General features: G+C 38.7%; 1 protein-coding gene across 1 annotated transcript; it reads right to left on the reverse strand.

Moving 5' to 3' along the window:
- Positions 1–92: 92 nt before the first annotated feature.
- RNF32 (ring finger protein 32) lies at positions 93–23033 on the reverse strand. The gene is made up of 9 exons (XM_067470370.1): positions 22950–23033; positions 15553–15687; positions 14763–15027; positions 9871–10013; positions 8341–8373; positions 6966–7090; positions 5575–5683; positions 1416–1583; positions 93–729 (listed from the first exon to the last, which is right to left on the reverse strand). The coding sequence occupies exons 2-9, from the start codon at positions 15571–15573 to the stop codon at positions 493–495; spliced, it is 1101 nt and encodes a 366-aa protein (XP_067326471.1). The 5' UTR covers positions 15574–15687; positions 22950–23033; the 3' UTR covers positions 93–492.
- Positions 23034–25019: the final 1986 nt, after the last annotated feature.

The raw sequence follows: 25019 nt of genomic DNA on the forward strand, positions 1-25019 counted from the left end.
TGGGATTGTCATCTGCAAGTGAAGTAGGTTGGAAGTAGTGGTAAAATTAAGAATTTACATGGTCTAGAATGTACTGAATTGATGAGATAGGAAATTGTGTGTCTGGGTTACTGGAATTTAATTGAAAAAAACTATTTCTTTGATTTAGGAAATTAGGTTTGAGCTTTCTTGAACATACCAGCATTCTTGAGCAAGCTTCCAAATTTGGAAGCTCAGGAGAGGAATTTTGGGTAAACTCTTCACATTAGCACCTCTTTCTTGCATAGGCAAGACAGCGTTTAAGGAGATGCCCAAGAATCACTGCCCCCAAACAAAACCAAAAACTTGGCATCTTATTCCAATGGTTATGTTATGATCCATAGTCATTAACAATTCATGCCACTCTGTCTTTCCTTAAGCCAATGAGATTTTCCAAAATTCACATACATGCATTCAGAACAAAATCAACTGGAACACAGACATTGGATGAAAATGTAATATTTTAAAAAAATATTAGGTGAGAATTTTCTTTTGATAACAGGAGCGGCATAAAGGACATACAGGTCTTTCCCCCAAGGAAAACTCTTCAAATGCTTGAAGACAAGTACAGTGAAAAATATGAGAACAGGAAAGCAGAACAGTCTGACGGAGATATGATGGGCCGCTCTCATGGGAGAGTTCATCCTGAAGATAAGGGTGCCCCAGTGGCATAATGCAAATTGGGCAGTCAACAATATCTTGGCGAAAAGCCTGGAAAACAAATGATACTGCATTTTAAAATGCTGTTTATATTCATTAGCGGAAAATACAACTTTTGCTCAATATGAAAAATAACAGTGTCCTGATCTAAATCCAGCTATACCTTCCAAGTAAAGTAGACCCAATGAATCAGAAAGTAATTTTACCCCTTAGTGCAATACATTTTACAATAAAATTTTCTTTTCCAGTGCCATTAACAAGAAACCCCACTCTGGATTGCTCAAGAAATCATCCTGAGAACACCACATAAACATTATCAGGAATTAAAATACTTAAACATAAAGCAAGATTTGATTATAAAGGCCCAGTACTTAACAATAAGGCAGTCCAATGATGGTGGACTACTTCATAAAAGGCTACTTCCATTAACTGGCCTTACTTCCTGAACAGGATACTATTTGGATTGTGTGAACAGGATACTATTTGGATTGCATTCATTAGAAGTTTTGAACTAGATAGCTCAATAGGCGCTAAGCTCACCTATTGAGCTATCTTATGCCAGAGGCTTATTGTGACGATAAAGCTGTAGTATTACTGTACACCGTTCTAAACTGATGGAGGATAAAGGAACACAGAAATGGGCAGAACAATGAAATGGGTGCAATTGGAACAAAATGCATAAATGTAAAGTCCATCTCTTGGACTGAACCAAGAAACATTTTTGCCTGAAAACGTACCTGCATCTGTATCTTTTCCCACTCAACTTCACTTATGTGTGGACCAAATACGTGGTCAAGTTGCTGAAACACAGTCTGGCTTGTGGCTACATCAGAATCAATTTCTGAGAAGAATTCATCTATGTGGGTATCATAGGAATGCAATAATCTTTGGCAGATCTCTGTAAACTGCACAGTTCAGATAAAGTATTTTAGTTTTGGAACTGAAATGCAATTGATCTGTATCAAGGAACACTTGGGGGGGGGGGTGCATCTGAACAAAGACCCTAAGTCTAGACTACCTTTGAAAGAAGGAATCCTTGATTGTTCCTCACCCAAATCAGATCTGACTTGCTTGAACATGTGGCTAATGCTCTAATAAATGTGACATCTGTCCTATGACATTTAACAGAACATTAAAAATATTTAACATCACTTTAAAAATAGAAAACATTTGGTTACCTTGACTTAAGAATTTAATTTGTTCTGTGACTGTGTTCTTAAGTTAAAATGTTCTTATCTCATTGAAATGCTATTAATCCGTTCTGGCCCCTTGAAACACCCCCCTCCCCCAATTTTTTGTTACATGTTTTTAAATAAGAAAATGTACTTTCTAAATTACAAATAATGTATAAATGCATATTCTCGTGGAACAATAAAAAGCAAGGTCAACCTTGACACAGTTGAAGCCCAAAGTTGTGACAAGGAACCACATTTGAAGCAACAAAATGTGTGTTGGCCGGTGTAACAGCAAGGCAAAACAGCATTTTCTTCATACTGTCCTAATTCAGTACTACAGTACTAATTCCAGCCTTCCTCTCTTGCTCTCTCTCTCCTTGAAGTCAAACATAAGCATACAGAATGAACTAACCCAAACTTCCTCAGTGGATAGCAATCTTAGAAAGCTGAGAAGAGGCAAGCATGCAGAAGTCTCCCAAAGCAGAGGAGCACATGACAAGCAGGCAGAGGCATGCAGGCAGAGGCACTGAGAGGTATAGAAGCTGCTCTCTGGAAGCCTTGTACTCTCGTGAGAGTGCTACGTCTTGCAGTGCTTCTGGTGGCCGCGTGCATGTTTGAGTGCTCCATCTATTATAAGCACTCTCTTGCTCAAGTTCTCCATTTGGAGCAAGGGGCTTGGGACTTGTGCTCCTTTTAGGGTTCTGGCACTGTTTTAGGGTTCTGGCACTGTTTGAGCACTCCATCTGCCATGTTTCATAGATCAAAATGGTGTTCAGATGTCAAAATGAAACCTAGGCCAAGTGACAGTTCGTTGATCAAAACGTACGTATGTTAGAACATTGCTAAGTAGAGGCTCCACTGTACTTGGATTCCAGTTTTTGTATGAGGGACAAAATTCATATTCCTCACAAAAGGCTTTTCTATGACTACTCCACTCCCCATCTGCTCCTGGTGACAGCATCACAGTTGGAAATGCTGTAGGATATGGTGCAGAGAGCTAAAGATGAACATGAAGTTTAGCAGATCCTCTCTCCACAGGAATAGTGGGACAACATAGGATCTATGTTGTTTATTCTTCAAAGGAAATGATAACATGAAAAAAAAATATCCATTTTAAAAATGAGAACATTTAATTTCTCAGAAAAAAAACCTCTTCTGTATTGGTTTAACTAATTTTGTGTCTATTACAATGACTTAATTTGCCCTTCAACTTGAACAACATGACAAAGCAAAGGCATTTTAAATATTTTTATCTAGATGGTAAGCACCATCAGTCACAGGTTTTAGGTGAAGCCCAACAACATGATTAAATAAAGATGCACATAAAAGCACTGAGATGAACTTTGTCTGCCAAAGGCGAGCCCTTTTAAAGCAATCCATCTTTATGTCAGCAAATTGCTTACTAATGTGTTGACTTAAAAGTAAAATGAAAAGGCTGGAATTTACAGCGTATCAATGAATCAGTTGATAAGCTTTTACTGGTTTAATGTCCTTCTAGCCTTGCTGCCTGGAGCTACATCAAGTTAGCAACAGAATGTTTGCCATCTCTATGTGATAAAGGAAGTCAAATGGCTAAACAAACTCCTGGACCATTATGCTGTTTGGTGAGATTTAAATTAAAATCTTTGGGAAGAAGTCACGTGATAGAGAAGTCAGCTACTAGAGGAAGCTGCACTATTTTACAAATAAGATACCTAGCTTCCTTAACAATGGTCTACATTTTTAGCTGGCCTGGAGATAATGTAATGCATTTGAAAAGATTTAATTACCGCAGTAAAAGGCTACCTCAAACAGATGACATATACAAGCATAGTTTATAGATGAGGATCAAAGAAATTCACTACAGAACACGCTGAATTCTAGGCAACCCTTTCCTTGGTGTATACATTGTTGTTAAAATTAGCATAGTTTGGTAGCAGTAACCTTTTGCTGTCTCTTTGATCTGTTAGCAATAACTCGGATGGATTAGTGTAAAAGGACTAGTGTACTACCATTAGGCACTTTTTTAGAAATGCCACTTCAAACATTAAGCATCTGACCCTTTTGTGTATTTTTGTCAAAGGACGAGGACCAACATACAATTCATAGAAAAGATGCATTTAAAGTGGTTTTATACTCCTAACTGCATAAGTGCTTTGATTCTGTTACCATTTAAGTTGATAAAAATTCCAGTTTAGAAACTTATTTGCAATCTACAAACATTCCCTGGTTTCACAAAAAGCTGAAAACGTCACTCCTATATTTGTCTACAAAGAATTAAACATTTTGGAAAATTATTCTGAGAAGAGCAACTATATCTGGAATAAATATTGAAACTTCTTTCTGGGGATAATGGTTGGGCAAACTTCAGGGACTCTTTTCCCTTTTCGTCTTCATTGGAGATCTACTAAATACATCCTTTTTGAAACATTTTAAGACAAAGAGATTTGTTTTGAGCATCAGACCTGAATAAAGCTCACCATGCTTACAAAAGTATATTTCTGGTCATCTTTTGGTAATTTTAGCATAAACTTTAGGGCAGGACTTTATTGTACATGATGAAACTTGTAAGTCTGAAACCCCTGCTGATCTATTGCAAATCACTAAAAGATCTAGCACTGGACCCAAATCTATCTCCTGCTTGGGTCTTCCCAAAATCATAGCCAGGCACTATGAACTCACAATCTTAAAATTACTTTTCTTTGAATTACCGTTAATTCCCATGGTGCACCTTTTCCAGTTTCAAATTTCTAGTTGGTATCAAAACTATTACTTTATGTTATGGTAAGAGTCACCTTGAGATAATTTCCCCACATGTTTTCAATGATAAATATATTGTTTAAATATGCCCTCACATGGTGAAAATTGGTATTTACTCTACCAAAGAAAAGCACTGAAGGTAATGGGTTGCTCTAACTTTTTCGGGCTGTATGGCCATGTTCTCATGGCCATACAGCCCAAAAAACTCACAACCTCTGAGGATGCCTGCCATAGATGCAGGCAAAACATCAGGAGAGAATGCTTCTGGAACATGGCCATACAGCCTGAAAAACTTAGAGCAAATCAGTGATTCTGGCCATGAAAGCCTTTGACTCAAGGTAATGTTCTAGATGAGGAAACATTTCAACAACATATTATACTTTGTAACTAATACAGCCTGGTCACTGGAAGTGCTTTTGCTATAGCAAATAGCAATCTATATCTGAAAGGTCAAAGAAAGAAAAAAACAAGCTTGTTGCCAGAAACACTCAGCCTGATGTTTGTCTTACTGTACATTTGATGCACTACACTACAATAACACCAACATTTTTTAAAAAAATGTCACAAATGAATTATCCTCCCAAAATGGGAAAGCAACAAATAATTATGTGGCATTGTATCATAACATTACCAGTACAAATGGTAAACCTGTAGAATAATTTTGAGAAAACAGAAAGCATGTAGGGAAGAGATTCTCCAGCTAAGAAACCAGAGTAGATTGCATTTAGAGAGAAAAGCCGCTGAAGTCAACATTGATTCAATAGTTCTACCCTAATTATGGCTGGATGCAAAACATATTAAGTACTGTAGTGTTGTATACATAATTCAAGTCATAGAATCCTTAATACTTCTGTTACAAAATTATCCTTTTTCTGAGTAATCTGATCAACAGTGAAATTGTTTTACTTCCGTAGCTTTATAATACATTTTAAGAGAATGAAAATGAGGTATATAGTTGAGAATAAATAATTGCCACATATACCTTTTCCTCAAAGAACTTTTTTCTTAGCTTGGCATCTTTTGGCGGCACTGTTTTTCTCAGATTTTTATACCATTTTCTAACAATGTATCCTCGCCAGAAAGCTTGAATTCTGAGGCATGAAAAAAATACAGATCTTTCACAAATCCAGAGTAATGGGAAAATTTAATTTACAAGATTTAATTTGTTTTTGTGGTGGTTCCTAGTTTGAGGGCAAAAAAGTTGGATGGGAAACCATCTGTCAGGTTCATCATTCCATGACATCAGCTGTACCACAAATTTAATGTGGTAACCTTGCACTCAGAACATATCCAAATCAACGTTTCAACACAATTATTGAAACATGATAGGTTCTCCTGAATATACAAGAAATAATCCTAGCAACTGAGATTAGAGGTTTTATTACTTTACACTTCAGTTATTACTAAAAAAAGGTTGGAAAGTTTTGCAGTGGATGACCACATTACGAAAACCGTTGCTGTGTTAGTGGTTTGACTGTTGGACTAGGACTTTGAGGGAGGAGTGATTGACTCGTCCCTTGGCCATGATGACCCACTGAGTGACATTGGGAGGCAGCCCTCTGTCAGCCTCAGAGTAGCTAACCCTCTCTGAACAAATATTGCTACAAAACCCCACAACAGGTTTACCTTAGGGTCATCATAAGGTGGAAATGACCTGAAGGCAGCCAACAATGATCCCTGATTATCTGTTTACTCGATTACATGGCAGTAAAGTCTCATATAATCCAGTTCATAGCAGATAATCTGGGATCAGATCCTGGGATATAGGACAGTGTAGATCCAGCCTACAATAACATTCAGGACATTTTGTGGTGGGGGAGGAAAAGGACCATGGAATGGCAGGGGTGTAGTGATAAAACTGATTATCTTTCAAGGGATAGAAACAGTTATGTGTCTCCATGCTGCAATGCAAGAGATAAAGTTAATGGAGTATTGTAGTATTCAAAAATGTATATCGAAAAAGTTATCTGGACATCAGTTGTGTCTCAGGTTGTTTGTGATGTTATATGCCAGTCAATTAAATATCCTTGACTACAGCCACACTCCGTGTAACAATGACAAACATTTACAGTGAGAGTAATGGTAATTTCCAGCATTTTAGTAATTTGAGAACCAGCAAATCACTGGCTGTTTTTTGAGCAAGCCCCATGGTGATCTAAAATTAAGTAAACTCTCCAGTTCAAACAGAAAACACATGGCTATCTCAACAAAAGACTATTAGATAAGATAGGTGAAATAAATTAAAATAAAATGCTCCAGTCTCTAACTCTGGTCATTAACAACACACAGCAATAACCTGCTACATAGACTCTTCTATGTATGCACCTTTCTTGCTGATTTCTTGCAATTTTGGCATTTACAGGCCAGCCTTACCTTGTTGCACACTTTATTTTAAATAGACGTGCTCCATCATGAATTACTCGAGTCTGATACTGGATTTTTCTACACATTGGACAGGTCTTCTTACCTGCAAATCTTTCAAAAGCTTTCAGGCATGCCTTAAGAAAAGACATTTAGTTCTAAATCAACTTGAGATTAGTATATCTATCTCATATTATTCAAAGGAAGCCTTGATACAAACATTAATGTATTAATAAACTATTGTACTGAACATCAGAAGCAACTGCAATAAACGAACACTCGTGTAGAATTAAACCTTGGCAACTGTGCGTTCATACATACATGGGTGGGAGCCCTAGACACACTTGCATGGAAATAGTTCTCACTAAACTAAATGGACTAAAATATTCTAAAGGTGACTGATACGGTCTGGTATTTAAAATTTAAGCAGGGTCACCTTAGTACTTGGATAAGAGACTGCCACTGAATTCCAGGTTGAGTGCCTTATGGCAACTTAAAGGCAAGCCTGCCATGGGGTTTTATTTGCAGGATTGATTGAGGTTTCTCACTGCCTTCCTCTGAAGCTGAGAGAGTATGACTTGCCCAAGGTCAGCCAATGGCTTTCCATGCTTGACCAGGGATTCAAGCCCTGGTCTCCAGAGTTATAGTTCAACACTGAAACCACTACACCACATTGGCTCTCAAACATTAGGTGCGTACACAATATTTCAGAGGCAGGAACTGGCAAAACCACCTCTGAGAATCATCCCTTGCCTAAGAAAATCCAATGAGATTTACAGGGTCAACATAAATTGACAGGTGACTTGAAAGCACAAACTAAATGGGGCTTACTTTTGATTTTGGAAGTTATGAATACATCATTTGTCTGGTTATATGTGCTTAACATTTATTAATATAACTGATATTTCACAGTGCATGGCTACATGTACCCTTGAATGACATATACATGAAAACCTCTGAAAACAACTTCAAGGATATTGTCTCAAAGCAGTATTCTGAAGTTGTGCTGAGCATCAGAAACAAGACTTAATTCCAGCACTTTAACTTTACATTAGAAATAAGTCTACAATTTATTTATTTATTTGCGACATTTATATGCCGCCCTTCTCACCCTGAAGGGGACTCAGAGCGGCTTACAAGATACACACACACACACACACACTACATTATACCGTTAGCACAGTACAATATCAGCGCTATACATCACTATACTGTACTATACAATTATATTGTAATATTATTAGCAATATTACATGTAATATAAAATATATAATTATAATATTATATTATTATTAGTATTATACTGTATTTACATTATAATTGTACAACGTGCAAATTCAATTTGAAACATATTTCATTTGAACTGATAAGGATAATATTTACTCACTTTGTGAAATACATGAGAACATGAAAGCAAAACCTATTCAGAGAAAAAAAAACCTTTTAAAACTCATTGAACAAATGTATATGATTGTAATAATTTTTAATTACAGGCAGTCCCCAAGTTACAAACATCCAACTTATAGTTAATAGCAGGGGTGAGAAAACAGGAAGTGAGAGAAATCTCCCCCTCAGAAGAGAAATTCACTCCTGAAAGAGTTATTATGGGGAAAAGGTGTCTCCACTGAAGCTTTCTTGCCAATCCTTCTTTCCACAGCAAGCCAAATTTTTCAAAATCCAATTCTCACAGGGACAGAAAGTGAGGTGAAATCTTCTGAACAGGGGCACAGACAGCAAAACAAACACCACATAACACCCATGCTATCCAAAGCTCATTTTATTTTGCTGGAGTTACACTTTAAAAATGTACCTGTTCTAACTTACATACAAATTACATTCGACTTAAGAAGAAACCTACAGAACTGATTTTGTTTGTAAGTTAGGGACTGCCTGCATAATATTGATTTAGATCCTCTTTTTCCTAGTTTGGGATTCAAAATGGTTCACAACAGTTGAAATAAGCATAGCTAAAAATTATCAACATAAAAATGTTACAAATGCAATTAAACTGTAAAAAATTAAAATCTGTTAAAAACAGAAACCATTAAAACCACTACAACTGATGGGAATTGCCAAGGGCACATCAGATTAATGGTTGCTTTCACTGCAAAAACGAACATTCTAGAGTTTAAGTGCAATGTTTAAATTCTCCTTCAAGCAAAAGTTGCAGATCATTTGATTACAGTTGCCTACATTGCTCCTCCTGCTCTTTTTATCAGTAGGTAAAGACTTTTTTTAATTGAAACAGGTATTTGATTATTCATTGGTTGCGCAAAAGGGTACGTATGCTGTATTTTTATCTCCATTATGTTTTTAAAATTATTTTAGACTTTCAAAAATTAATGGCATTTAAATATGACAACATGTTTAATTGTGTTTTAACTTTCTCGTAATTAGTTTTTTTTTTTTTGGCTTTATCTCATTTAAATTTTTTGTAAGTCACCTGGGATCCTGTATCTAACAAACATAAGGGCAGAAAAATAAGTATATACAGTAAATAAACAAACAAGCAGAGGTACCATCTTTAATTTTGATTTTAAAAAGGCAAAGTTTCACTTCATCAGCAAGTCTGCCATGTGGTCTTGTTCTACTGGGGACATAAAACAAATCCTGCTTGGGCATTACATTCTTAGATTTTAATGCCTGGTACTTCTTCTCCAGCTCTCAGTGAGGAGGAAAGATTTCAGGGTAAGAGCGCCATCATGAAACATTTGTGTCCATGTATAATTATCTTCATTTTTGTACTTGGGGTTTGGGGGTGAATTGCAAATTGAACACATGAATGACACCAACAGGCCATGTGTTATCAGTCCACTCAATATCAATTAATCTCGCCTCCCCCAACTGAGCTTGTGCAAGGCTTGATTTGGTCAATACTGACAGAACATCTACCACAGCATCAAAGTAAATAAATTACCTGTGGCTGAAGTGCAAATTCTTCTCTGCATATGGCACAAGGCTGAACAGAATCTCCCTGTTTTATAGATCGTTGTTTCACTTGCTCCCATTCCTCCATAGTTAATGGTTTGGCAGGGAGATCCACCAGTCCAAATTTTTGAGCTATAGACAAAGTCCATGTTAGTACTAATGACACACAACATTTCTTCAAGATCACACCCCTGTTTTTGTTTATAATTTAAAAGGCTTATACAAAGATATCTTATCATTACTTAGATGTTAACTTTGGATGATACCTTGGCAGACTATTTTTGTTGTGTGCCTTCAAGTTGTTTCTGATTTATTGTAACCCTAAAGCAAACCTGTCACAGGGCTTTCTTGAAAAAAAAATTGTTTGGGGGTGGGGGGGATTGCTTTTGCCTCCTTCTGAGACTGAGGCAGTGTGATTTGCCTAAGGTTTGCCAGTGGGCTTTCATGACTAAGTAGGGATCCTAGTGCAACACTCAAATCATTACACCATCCTAGCACTCCAGAGTGTCATTATTCTGGTTCACAGTACAATACAATACTGAAAAAATGGATCAGATGAATAGGTCAGTTCAACCACCAGTGCAGTTTACTTTTACAAGACACCTTTTAAAACATATGAAGATGGGTCAAAAAGTTTTGCCTCCTGTATCACAAAAACATTAGGAATGAACATATAACAGCAGAAGTTGCTACAGATCATAGCCTGAACTATCCTCTACACAAAACTACAATTCAACATAATCACAAACAATTTGTACACAATTGCACTATTGTTTAACCCAAGGATGAAAACCATTTATTGTGACTATGAACGGTAGTATTGTGTAGTGGATAGTTCAGGCTGTGATCTGTAGCAACTTCTGATGTTATATTTTCATTTATAACATTTTATGGCCCAGGAGGCACAACTTTTTGACCCACTCTCGTACATCTTTATTAAACATAAAAATACACAATCAAAAAACATAATTTTTTTCAATATAAAACAAATAATAGAGTCAATAGTAGTAAACAACAAACTATATTAAACCAAAAATAATAAAAGGATTATAAAAAGAAAATAAAAATTGGGGGGGGGGGGTAGGTAAACAGGGCTTGGCTTCCAACTTCCACACCCAAAACCATAGGAATTACTTGCTGCCTTAAAGCACCTTCCTCTAGTATAAAATATTTTATTATTTGTCAAACTTGGCAACATATGCAAACTTATATTTGGCGTGCTTTCTACTATTCTTCAGACACTATATAATTGATTATCTGCTCCAATTTTCTCTCAAGTATGCCACAATTGATTGCTGGTCTTGCTTAAATTCCTTTGTTGTGTTTCCCCAATTAGGTTTGTCAATCTATCCATTTCAGGAAAATCATACATCATTAAAAACCAATTGTCTGCCAAGGAGATCTCCTTAACTTGCCACTTTTATGCACAAAGAATTCTTGCCACCTTTTAAAGATAACTTCTTAGGTAGCTGACATAATTCTTAGGGGGTGTAAACAGCCTAACTTTGATTTCATGAAAAATTAATTGGCTAATATGAACATGCAATATGAATGTATGTATAGAAATGTCTATGCTGATATCTGCCCCTCCCCCCCTAGAATTCAAAGTATTTGTGTTCTGAATTGTATCATGCAACTTTAAATGACACATTAACAGTGTAATCCTATGAAAGTCTACTTAGTGGTAAATCCTACTGGATTAAACAAAGCTAACTTCCAAATAAATGTCTAAAGTTTTAAGCTTAATGTGTTTTTATTTACCTTTAAGCCACACATGCACAGATAAGATGATGTGGCATATGGTTGAGGAATTTAACAGGTAAGCTATATTTTTCTCTGGCAAACAGCACCTCTCACAGTCTTTTATTGAGATTACTATCTAACAGATTATGTGCAGTCCTTGCTGGCAAAGAGCAAGAAATGAATTATTAGATCCTTGAAATATCTTATTCGTACCCCTTTGCTTATATTTGCATTTACTGACTGAAAAAACCCATGCATATCATGGCCTATGTTTATTATTTGACTTTCTTCTTGAAATAGTACAAAAGTGTCAGCTTGATTAGTATGCATGGTGTTATTGTCCCGGAAATAAATCTGAAACACTTTCACTTGTCAGCTCAAAAACTTACAGATGAGTTGAGAGCAATAAGATGAAAATTCCACTCTTCAACTTAGCATCAATGTGTAACCAATTCTCTAGAATAATGCCCTTAGGAGAATGAATAAGCCACTTCTGTTTAAAGAGCCCAAAGGACTACACATCCATAATTTCATCACTTTTCCTGCCAGGCTAATATTGGTCTGATTAACACTGATCAGAACACTAATTAGGACATATGGCTGTATGATGATGCCTGGAGCATTTGGTATGCAGAGGAAATTTGTTTATTAAAAGTACCTGCATACCAAACAGTTGTTAGATAGCTGCCTTTTAAATGTGGGGCTGCAATTATGAACTCACTTGCCTGAAGGAGAAAAAACCTACTATTGCTTATTTCTGAGTAGACGCGGACACTAATGCACTGTATGAGATGTTCATAGAAAGAATACTGTAGCACAAAAATTCAGGCTTCTAGTGAACCATAGGACCTAAATCCAATTATTAGTCTTAATTAGAGTAGACAAATTTAATCAATCGCTGAATAACAATGTAATATATGTAAATACCACGGTTTATTAAATTTATTCTCCTTGGGAATACCAACTGGAGTTAGGTCTAGGTATACAAAATGGACTTTATATTAAAGAGAACCAAGGTGTAATAGTCAAGATCTGGCAAGTCTTGAAGCAGTTTTGTCCATTGTAGTGTTGTGCAATGTAATTTACTGTCCAAAGAAACAAGGAATTGTGCTCCCCCCCCCAACCCCCCGAGAATCCAATTAATTTTTTAAAAGTCTGCATTTAATTTTTCTTCTTGGGAATCAGCAAATGGGCTGAGCCTTTCAACAAACTTTAAGGATGTCATTTTACTGCTAAGGATATAAACTAACGCACTTTCTGTGCATTTTTCTAAATTGCTGTATTATACCTTAAAGATAGCAATATGAAATGTTGCCTTGCATCTCTTATGATCCAAAGTTTCTAAGATTTTGCATCTATGCATTTTATTAAGAAGCACACCTGCTGTTTCTTGCTCTGAAGAAAGATTTTTAACTGCAGCATTATTTACAGGGGTTGCTAGGAAACCATTACAAATACAAAACATGTAGAGTTTTGAACAAAGGAAAGGTAAAGTAAAAATATTATGTCTAAACTATTAACTATGTTTGGAAAAAGCAATAATTGCTTAAGTTCTTATCCCACTTACAATATAATATCCCAGTTATAAAAATACAACTCTAGATGGTGCTAATGTAGTTTTACTGCAATGCATTTGAGTCACTGATAACTTTTCTTCTCAAGTGGCAAAACTCTTTACAGGTTTGTTTTGATATCTCTTATCACTGTAAATATCTCTCTCTGTGTATACACACATATATAGAAAAGATGGATAAAATGCATTATTTAGGACCTATAATCCTGGATTTTTTTTTACATTTATATGCACATGGACACTCTTGATATTATTTTTTCAAGATGAGAGCTAGCATGTTGTAATACCAGACTAGAACTCTGGGAGACTAGGGTTCAAATCCCCACTCAAGTATGGAAACACACTGGGTGACATTGGGGAACAGTATATAAAACATGGCAGTCATGCCTAACTCTTGCCACAAAATCCCCATGAGAGGTTTGCTTTATTGTCTCCATGAGTTAGGAGTAAGTTGAAGGTCCACAACAAGCAAATATGATAAACATAAAATCACAGGCATTGTGGGTAAATATTTCCATAAGCATGTCAGCATTTTTTCTAAAGTTTGCAAATCATATAAACGTTTGTTAATATTATATTTATTTGATACTAAGATGCCATCGATTGTAAGAGACAACCTAATTTCAGTACAAACAACAGAAAAAAAAGCTTTATTCATTTAGATAAAATGGCACACACGATTCTAGGATGCACCCCGTTTTAGGTGTTTATATAGGGGAAAAGTGAATGTTAGAATTGAAAAAATACAGTGATACCTTCAAAAATCCTAGCTCATACATTACATTTGGTTTCCCACCCAAAAAAAGTTTATTCCCAGTTCTTCGAATGACCAGAATGTAAATATTCATTCTACACATATTTAGAACCTTCATGTCTATCTCGAACTATAAGCTTAGAAAAGCAAGCTGTTGCCTTCATGCCCTGCCGGTAAACTTTTAATTTGTCACTACTAGAAACAGATGCTTGTCTCCAGTCTGTGGTAGATCTTCTTGTGAGAACCAGCAGGACTTTTATGTGTTTTTCCCCCCTGTTATGTTGTGGAAAAGAGCAGAAGTGCTTGAGGCCAGGTTGTTATTATTTAAAGAATCATTTTCTCTTATAGCTGCATATCAAAACCCAAAGCTTACTCCTATATATCCCAGCCAAACATTGCAAGGTAGAGAAAAGACAGAGGGCCTTTTCAGTGGGGATGCCCACCTGTATGCCTTCCATAGGAAATTATGTCTGGCAACTACATTATGGTCTTTTCAGTTCCAAATTAGGACATTTCAAGAATTATTTTTAATGCTTCCCACTCAATGTTTATTTTACTACAATACTTAATTTTGTTTCATGTGGTTCATTGCTCTTAACTCTAGGTTTCATCTTAGTGTTGCATGCTGTTTCAGCACATATTATTTATTGCTTTATTTGTACACTGTAAATGTAAATATGTACATTCATCAGAAATCATCAGCTAGCATGCCATCCAGGAGTGCAGCAAACAAAGAAATACACATAGATATAAACACTATAATCTACGTTGTGTTCTTAAAAACACCATACATCCAAACATGATGATTTACCTAAAGTGAGAGGTGGTGGACATGGATCAAGGACATATTCCTTTTCTGGATCTTCATTCTTTTGATGGTGATTGCTTGTTTTCTTCTTCAGTCCAGTATCTACTATTGCTCTAACTGTCTCTTTGTTCACAGGTCTGTATGTATGCTTTTTACTTAACTTTAAAGGATCTACTAATGAAAGATTCTGGAGCTGAAGATTATGTAAAATGTGATCTTGTAATGCAACAGCAGTAAGTGCTACAGACTCCCGTTTGCAGGAACTCCCCTAAATAAAGTTTTATAATAATGAATATAAATCACTTCTGTATGTGTACATGATGTACAGCATAATAAACAACAAAAGAAATTCAGCCCTTAGCCAATGCTTTTTAAAACTTAACAGAGGCTTCATACAACTCCCATGCTTGAAGTCTTACTAATATACAATTACCATAATATAAAACATAAGATTGATGTTTGACACATCCTAACTTTAACTTATATAAAGGCAAAAGAAATCTTTGATTTATCATTTATATTAAATAAAATAGCAGCAATTTTTAAACTTTTAATTACTGAACCCATAATTATTATGTGCAATAAACTCATTATGAACTATAAAAATGTGACATGCCTAAACATATTTTGCTTCAACGTAATTAAAAACAAAACCTAAGGCTACTCTTGCCTTCTAAAGCAACGGCATATTAAAAAAGTAAAGTCAGTATATAATATTCTATATAAATTGAGCAGGGCTGTTTATTACACCTTATTTTAAGCAGCATGTTTTACAACTATATGATCTGTTCACCTTGTAATATTTCTTTTCCATCCTGGAACTGGAGGTAGTGATTATTTCCTTATCTTTAAAAGTGAATGATGCCCTAATGATACAAATTGTTGATAGTATACTGTGCGTAGCATACACTGTTGAAGTCTTGTAAGCCTAAGACAACAAATGCAAACATTAGAGGAATAAAGATAACGACAAACCAAAAATATGGTGAACAAAAGCCAGTGTGATGCAATGATTTAAGTATTTCATGATTCTAAAGACCAGGGTCTGAATCTCATCTCCACAGCACTTGGTGACCCTGAGCAAGTCATATCCTCAGGTGAAGGCAAAGGCAGCCCTGCCCCACCCCCAAACAAATCTTGCCAAGAAAACATGATAGATTCACCTTACAATTGCCATAGGTCAGAAATGACTTGAAAGCACACAACATATCTCACCTGACATGTTTACCTAATGTGATTCAGATTTGCTTAATATACAGAGGATCAGTTCCAATGTCAGAATTGGCAACCACATAACACCCATACATATTTGCACTTTTTCACTTTTGTGGAAGTCCTGTACCCCTAATTCCAGTGAATGTGGTGGGCTGACTGTACTTTAACATATAAAATCATAACTTAGAACAGCAAGTTCACAGAGCGACAACTAGATCTGGCCTCGGTTCCAACCTTCCTTATCAATGAAGACAGCAGATATCTTGCCTCCCCTATGGCATATTTAACAAACTTAGAGGTTCCCATTCATCGAAGGGCTTTCACCCTGGCTCGATGCCATGCTCTCCCATCAGCTGTACTCGAAGGCCGCTACCGGAAGATCCCTTTCCCAGAGAGACTCTGCCCCTGTGACTCGGGTCATGTAGAAACAATAGAACATGTGCTCCTTCAGTGCCCGTTCTACAGGCTTATAGGGCTGGGCGGTTTCGTTTCGTTAATTCGTTAAAAATTCGTTATTTTTTTGTTAACGAAGCGATAACGAACCATTCTGGAGCAGCTTAAAAACGAAACGAATTTTTCAATTCGTTTAGTAAATGCTTCGTATTTTGTTATGTATTCGTTTCATTATTGGTTTGAGGTCATTTCGTTATTATTTCCGCATGTCTGGGGCAAGTTTTATAGTTGTTTTTTGTTTAATTAGTGAAAAAAAATTATAATATCACACCAACAGTCAACAACAGAGGGAGAGGGAAGCTTCAGAAGTTCCCCCTGTCCCATTTGGAGGTTTTTTAGCGTATTGCGCGGTCGCATCCGCCATTAACGAATCGATTCGTTATTGTTTCGTTATTGTTTCGTAATTTTTTTACCATTTACGAAATTTCGTAAATATCGAACTTTTTTCAATTTTTTTTTCGGAATTCTTTTAAATATCGAAACGCAAAAAACCCCAAAAAACGAATCGATTTTAGAAACAAATTTTTCCGTTGTTACCCAGGCCTTATCTTACCTCTGTTATACAAGTACCCAGGCCATTCAGGACACTTTTATACCTCCATGCTACTTGCAGATATTAATTCAGCTACAACCTACAATGTTGCAAAGTTCTGTGCAGCAGCATACAAAATCCGTCAGGGAATGACTAGTCCCAAAAGTTAACTGTGTGTCCAGTAATCTTCTTCTCTGAATCTACAATTTAGTGATGGATCCGGGCATTGTATGTTTTTGCTCTGTTTCCCCTTCCCTTCTGCTCCCTCACCCATATTGTGCTTCAGTCGTTATATTTATATTTTTAATGTACCAAACATACCAAGTTTGTATGAAAATGTGACTATTTTCTGTGCTGGTCAATGACCGAAATAAATGATTTGATTTGAACTTAGAACAGCATTTATTTCAAAATTTAATTAGAACAATGCCTACTAGAAGTTGAATACTGTAACTAAGTATTTTTGAAAGCAAGGGAATAGAAGTTAGTTGCAACTAACTTAAGTACCGTTTATTTGGGTAGTGGAACTTAAATTGGACCTATTTTAATGGGTTATATCTATTTCTTGTTCCCATCTGTAGCACTTGATCCATGGCAACCCAAACTAGTTCCCTTCGCTTTGGCAATCTGTGATAGCATCTATCGAGATGCATTGAGGGATGGTTGCAGTGGCTGATCTAGGTCTAGAGTCCAGTAGGGCTGGCATCACAAAGTGCCAGGAAATCAAGAGAATGGGAAACTCTTATATAGTTAAAATAGCTCTTGAAGTGAGACAAGATATAGGGCAAGGCCCATCTTTCCTCATTTTCTGCTAGCAAATGTTGTGACCCTCCCATACTTGGTAACAGATGTATTGCTGGCAGCAACTGGTTGCTCTTCTAAGGAGCCATGAAGAGGCATGTTTTCTTCTTTCCTTACAGGTAACCTTTCTGCAGATAGATCTGAGGCAGACTGCCCTGACCTGGCACCCTCCAGATAAGAGAGATTACAATTCTCATAATCCTGAGCCAGCTTGCCCATTCTAGATGATTCCAATTAATCTCACCGTATTTGTAATGTTAAAACATTGTGACAGTGTACATTGTGGCAACATTCATCAGTTGTCTTGCTCTTTCCTGCCATCTACAGTGTCCTTTGTTTCTGAATTCAGCTTTGATCATCCCCTTCTCTTTTCTATACTAGTCCCTTGATCTCATGAATAAACAGTACATTCATAACAGAGTACTTTACTTTTTACTTTTTACTTTACTTAGGCGATCCCTCGTTGGACGAGTAAGATGGTCTTCCATTATGGATTTCCTTGTGGGTCCGTATGTGGCTGTGGAGCCCTATTCTTGCTCTGCATCTTCTTCCGCAGTGAGGGCATTGGTTTCCAGGTGGAAGGCGTTCCCGGTCGGGGTTGGCTTGACGCGCCTTCCTCCTGGTACGTTTCTCTCTTTCACCCTCCACTCGTGCCTCCTCGAATTCTGCAGCACTGCTGGTCACAGCTGACCTCCAGCTGGAGCGCTCAAGGGCCAGGGCTTCCCAGTTCTCAGTGTCTATGCCAGAGTTTTTAAGGTTGGCTTTCAGCCCATCTTTAAATCTCTTTTCCTGTCCACCAACGTTCCGTTTTCCGTTCTTAAGTTCGGAGTAGAGCAACTGCTTTGGGAGACGGTGGTCAGGCATCCGGACAATGTGGCCGGCCCAGCGGAGTTGATGTTGGAGGACCATCGCTTCAATGCTGGTGGTCTTTGCTTCTTCCAGCACACTGACGTTTGTCCGCTTGTCTTCCCAGGAGATTTGCAGGATTTTCCGGAGGCAGCGCTGATGGAATCGTTCCAGGAGTTGCATATGACGTCTGTAGACTGTCCACGTCTCACAGGCATATAGCAGGGTTGGGAGGACAATGGCTTTATAGACAAGCACCTTGGTCTCCCTACGGATGTCCCGGTCCTCAAACACTCTCTGCTTCATTCTGGAAAATGCTGCACTTGCAGAGCTCAGGCGGTGTTGTATTTCGGCGTCGATGTTGACTTTGGTGGAGAGGTGGCTGCCAAGGTAGCGGAAATGGTCCACATTTTCTAATGTTATGCCATTAAGCTGTATTACTGGCACTGGAGAGGGATTGGCTTGTGACTGCTGGAACAGCACCTTGGTTTTCTCAATGTTCAGTGACAGGCCGAGCTTCTCGTATGCTTCTGCGAAGGTGTTTAGAGTGGCTTGTAGATCTTCTTCTGAATGCGCACAGACGACATTGTCATCAGCATACTGGAGTTCTATAACAGATGTTGTAACCTTGGTTTTGGCTTTCAGTCTGCTGAGGTTGAATAGCTTGCCATCTGTCCGATAGATTATTTCCACTCCGGTGGGAAGCTTCCCATCAACAAGGTGAAGTATCATAGCGATGAAGATGGAGAATAGAGTTGGGGCGATAACACATCCCTGTTTGACACCGGATTCCACCTTAAATGGGTCACTTTGGGAGCCACTGCTGTCCAAAACTGTTGCCATCATGTCATCATGGAGGAGCTGCAGGATGTTCACAAATTTGTTAGGGCACCCGATTTTGTGGAGGATGGTCCAGAGAGCGCTGCGATTCACTGTGTCAAATGCCTTTGCAAGGTCGATGAATGCCATGTACAGGGGTTGGTTTTGTTCCCTGCATTTTTCTTGGAGTTGTCGTGCAGTGAAGATCATGTCCACGGTTCCTCTGGAGGGGCGGAAGCCGTTCTGGGATTCTGGGAGGGTGTCTTCTGAGAGGGGCAGGAGGCGGTTTGCAAGGATTCTTGCGAGGATTTTCCCAGCGGAGGTTAGAAGGGAGATACCTCGATAGTTTCCGCAGTCTGTTCTTTCCCCTTTTTTGAAGAGGGTGATGATGGTGGCGTCCTTGAAATCTGCTGGGATTTTCTCGGTCACCCACACTTTTTCTATGAGCTGGTGGAGTTGGTGTGTTAGCTCAGGTCCTCCCTCTTTAAAGATTTCAGCAGGGATCCCATCTGGTCCACTGGCTTTGTTATTCTTCTGTTGGCTGATGGCATTGCTGACTTCTTCCAAACTAGGCAGTGCTGCAAGCTCATCCCTGGTTTGTTGTTGTGGGATTTGTGAGAGGACCTCTTCGGCCACATTGGAGCTGCGGTTCAGGAGGCTTTGGTAGTGTTCTTTCCAACTTAGTGCAATTGAGTTTTGGTCCTTCAGGAGTTTGGTTCCATCTGATGAGCGTAGAGGCTGTATGCCATGGTTTCTTGGTCCATAGATTACCTTTGTGGCTTTGAAGAATCCCTGAGCATTATGGGTATCTGCCAGGTGTTGGATTTCTTCGGCCTTCTTTGTCCACCAGATGTTCTTGAGTTCTCTTGTCCTTCTTTGGACCTCAGCTTTTGCACTAGCATAGATCTTTTTCTTAGCAGCACAGTTGATGTCTCTCTGCCATGCTTGGAAGGCTTTCCTTTTCTTGTCAATTAGCTGTTGGATCTCGATGTCATTTTCATCAAACCAGTCTTGATGTTTCTTGGCTTGGTATCCAATAGTTTCTTCGCAGGCTTGGATGATGGAGGTCTTCAGTTTGTTCCAATGTTCCTCAACATTTTCGGGGTGTTCTGTGGGTAGATGGTCCTTGAGTGCTGTTTGGAGATGGGCTCGTCTGGAGGGCTCCTGTAGGGCTTGGGTGTTCATTTTGCGCCTTGTCTTCCTTCCTTGGAGTCTGCGCTTGGGGGCGATCTTGATAGCCATCGAGGATCGAATTAGCCTGTGGTCAGTCCAGCAGTCGTCAGCACCTATCATGGCTCTTGTGAGGAGCACGTCACGGCGGTCTCTGGCGCGTGTGATTACATAGTCTAAGAGGTGCCAATGCTTTGACCGGGGGTGCTTCCATGATGTCTTGAACTTGTTTTTCTGGCGGAAGAGCGTATTGGTGATGACAAGGTTGTGCTCCGCACATTTAGTGAGAAGCAGGATGCCATTTGAGTTGCTGTTTCCAACCCCGTCTTTTCCAATGGTCCCTGGCCACAGGTCGAAGTCTCGCCCGACTCTTGCATTGAAGTCCCCCAGGAGGATGATTTTGTCCTCCTTAGGTATCCCCGATAGGACGGTGTCCAGCTGACAGTAGAATTTCTCCTTGATGTCTTCGTCAGCATCTAGTGTTGGTGCATAGGCACTTATGATGGTTGCCCGTTGGTTTTTGGCAAGATCGATTCGGAGGGTTGAGAGTCGTTCGTTGATGCCAGTGGGTGCTTCGGACAGGTGTTTCATCAGATCTACAGATCAGATCAACAGAGTACTATCTATTTGCAGATACTGCATTATGCTGCAGCAGACAATAGAGAAGCAATTGCTATTATAATCACCTCTGTTAAAACACTTTGTCTTTCTGCAAGTTACCTGAACTGTTTGCAACACAGCTGGATATTTACAGGAACCATAACTTTACAGTTTGAGGGGAAAGTATCCATTGGGAAAGGTGGAAAGTGCTTCTGCAGAAACCCAATCAGCCCAGGAACTCTGATTGCTCCTGATAGTTCATCTTTACAAATGATAATTCTTTGTTTCATTTAATAACTGATAAGCAGTTTGAACAATACTGGTATTATTTTTTAAAATCTCTCGAGAATAGGATGTTGGCCACTTCTGAGTTCTGACCAGTTTAAGATCAACACTCCACAATGTCTACCAAACCATCTCCTTCCTTGAGACATTTTCATCCACCTCTGCAATAAAGCTTATGTATGTGGTCTGTCCCAAAGAGAAAGAAGAATGAATTAATTTTTTACTGAACATACATGCAGTTAGTTTACCCCTTTAAAAATAGGCTCCTTGTGAATAAAGACTTTCTTTATATATTTCAGGTTTCAATATTGATGTCAAAAACGCACAGTATGATTTTACAAAGGATTTATGCTACATTAGAACAGCAAAGACAAATATCACTTAAGTGATATGGAATCTCCTCTCTTGTAGTTTGAAACAATGGCTTCAAACTACAAGAGAGGAGATTCCATCTGAACACGAGGAAGAACTTCCTGACTGTGAGAGCCGTTCAGCAGTGGAACTCTCTGCCCCGGAGTGTGGTGGAGGCTCCTTCTTTGGAAGCTTTTAAACAGAGGCTGGATGGCCATCTGTCAGGGGTGATTTGAATGCAATATTCCTGCTTCTTGGTAGAATGGGGTTGGACTGGATGGCCCATGAGGTCTCTTCCAACTCTTTGATTCTATAAGTAAAATAAACATTAAATATTAAACAACCAGAAAAATAAAATAAGGTGTAAACACTAAACTAATCTGGGAATCTGCGTTTGCAACACATCCAATGAAGTGATCCTTAATTATTAATTATATTAGTATTATCATTCCCTATCTAATTTCACTGTATTGTTGTCTGCGGTTCTTAATTACTCATTATATTAGTAGTATTATTCCCTGCATTGTTTCACTGTGCTGCTGTTTGTGGTCCTTAATTATTAATTATTATTATTATTATTATTCCCTCCCTTATTTCACTGCACTGCTGTTTGTGATCTTTGTGATAATAATGATTGTTATATAGTTATTGTAAAACCTAATTATATATATATATATATATTATAATTATTACTATATATTATTATTATATATGCTTATTGTTATATAGTTATTGTAAAACCTAATTATTATAATTATTATTATCATAACAATTAACAATGATTGTACTTGTGTTTATGGCAGTAGCTATTTCAAGCCCTCTGAGGGTGTGCTATTTAGGTAATTGAAGTCACCTTTGTAAAACTACATCTCCCAGGAATCCATGGCATCGAGCCAATGAGAAGTTAAAGATATGTCAAACCGCGTTAACTCTAGAGCAGGCCTGGGCAAACTTGGGCCCTCCAGGTGTTTTGGACTTTAACTCCCACAATTCCTAACAGCTTACCGGCTGTTAGGAATTGTGGGAGTTGAAGTCCAAAACACCTGGAGGGCCCAAGTTTGCCCAGGCCTGCTCTACACCCTTTCTTCTTCTTCTTCTGTCGACTCCTCTTTCGATACCTGCTCCGTCGCCTGCTTTTCTGCCTCAGGTTGGGGCGCGCGCCGCGTTGCTAAGCGACCAGATCCACACGCGCAGGCGCAGCAGAAGCAACACTCTCGCGCGCGCACACACACACACCCGCAGGCCAATAGCTGAGCGCGCGCGCGAAAGAGAGATTCAAATCCCGTCCGCCCTTGGCACAAGAGGCGCGCGCGCGGGGATGCTGAGCAACGGTCACCCCTCCCTCTCAGCGCCAAGTGCGCATGCTCGGAGGCGGTCTGGTCCAGGTGTGCACTCTTGGGGCTAGTGCTGCCAGGCTTTGTTTTTTTTTTAAAGGGCCAGTCAACATTAATTCCCATGGGTTGTTGTAGGGTTTTTTTTCGGGCTATATGGCCATGTTCCAGCCTGCATCTATGGCAAGTATCCTCAGAGGTAGTGAGGTCTGTTGGAACTAGGAAAAAGGGTTTATATATCTGTGGAATGACCAGGGTGGGACAAAGGACTCTTGTCTGCTGGAGCTAGGTGTGAATCATAGAATCAAAGAGTTAGAAGAAACCTCATGGGCCATCCAGTCCAACCCCATTCTGCCAAGAAGCAGGAATATTGCATTCAAATCACCCCTGACAGATGGCCATCCAGCCTCTGTTTAAAAGCTTCCAAAGAAGGAGCCCCCACCACACTCCGGGGCAGAGAGTTCCACTGCTGAACGGCTCTCACAGTCAGGAAGTTCTTCCTTATGTTCAGATGGAATCTCCTCTCTTGTAGTTTGAAGCCATTGTTTTATTTATTTATTTATTTATTTACTTTGCTTGTATACCGCAGCTTCTCAGCCCGTAGGCGACTCAACGCGGTTCACAACATAGCAAAAACAGTCATAACAAAATAGCAATAAACGATTTAAAACCATGAGAGCACAAAATACAGTAATGGCACATCAATAACAACACAACAACGTCTCGTAACTAGAATCGTGATCCAATTCGTCGTCTATAATTCCGTTCCTATATTCATCGTATTCATTGCACTGTTTATCTGAATGCCTGTTCAAACAGCCAGGTTTTTAGCTTTTTGTTCTGCATCCTAGTCTCCAAGGAAGCAGAAAACAAGCTTGCTCCCTCCTCCCTGTGGCTTCCTCTCACATATTTATACATGGCTATCATATTCCCTCTCAGCCTTCTCTTCTTCAGGCTAAACATGCCCAGCTCCTTAAGCCGCTCCTCATAGGGCTTGTTCTCCAGACCCTTGATCATTTTAGTCGCCCTCCTCTGGACACATTCCAGCTTGTCAATATCTCTCTTGAATTGTGGTGCCCAGAATTGGACACAATATTCCAGATGTGGTCTAACCAAAGTGGAATAGAGGGGTAGCATTACTTTCCTAGATCTAGACACTATGCTCCTATTAATGCAGGCCAAAATCCCATTGGCTTTTTTTGCCGCCACATCACATTGTTGGCTCATGTTTAACTTGTTGTCCACGAGGACTCCAAGATCTTTTTCACACGTTTCAACTGACCACCTTGATTAGTTCCCATGCTTTGGGGAAAATGGGGGAATACATACCTTTATTTATTTACAAAATATTCATTATTATATAGCAACAAAGTATTATCTACCTGTTGCATACCTGAAAGTACAAACATAATAACATATTGGGTTGTTGTAGATTTCTTTGGGCTATATGGCCATGTTCTAGAGGCATTTTCTCCTGATGTTTCGCCTGCATCTATGGCAAGTATCCTCAGAGGTAGTGAGGTTTGTTAGAACTAGGAAACAGGGTTTATATATCTGTAGAATGACCAGGGTGGGACAAAGGACTCTTGTCTGCTGGAGCTAGGTGTGAATGTTTCAACTGACCACCTTGATTAGTTCCCATGCTTTGGGGAAAATGGGGGAATACATACCTTTATTTATTTACAAAATATTCATTATTATATTGTAGGGGCAATGAAACCAGAATATTTCCCAAAAAGGCAGAAGCCCCCTTTCCAATAGGGAGGGCAAGGATGGACACCACGAAAGTTGAATCTTTTAAACTGCAAAAAACTATTTATTGGTGGCCATAGCAATAACGACAAACGAGCATACAGG

Source organism: Anolis sagrei, chromosome 6 (assembly GCF_037176765.1).
Source record: "Anolis sagrei isolate rAnoSag1 chromosome 6, rAnoSag1.mat, whole genome shotgun sequence".
In the NCBI taxonomy this organism is placed as follows: domain Eukaryota; kingdom Metazoa; phylum Chordata; class Lepidosauria; order Squamata; family Dactyloidae; genus Anolis; species Anolis sagrei.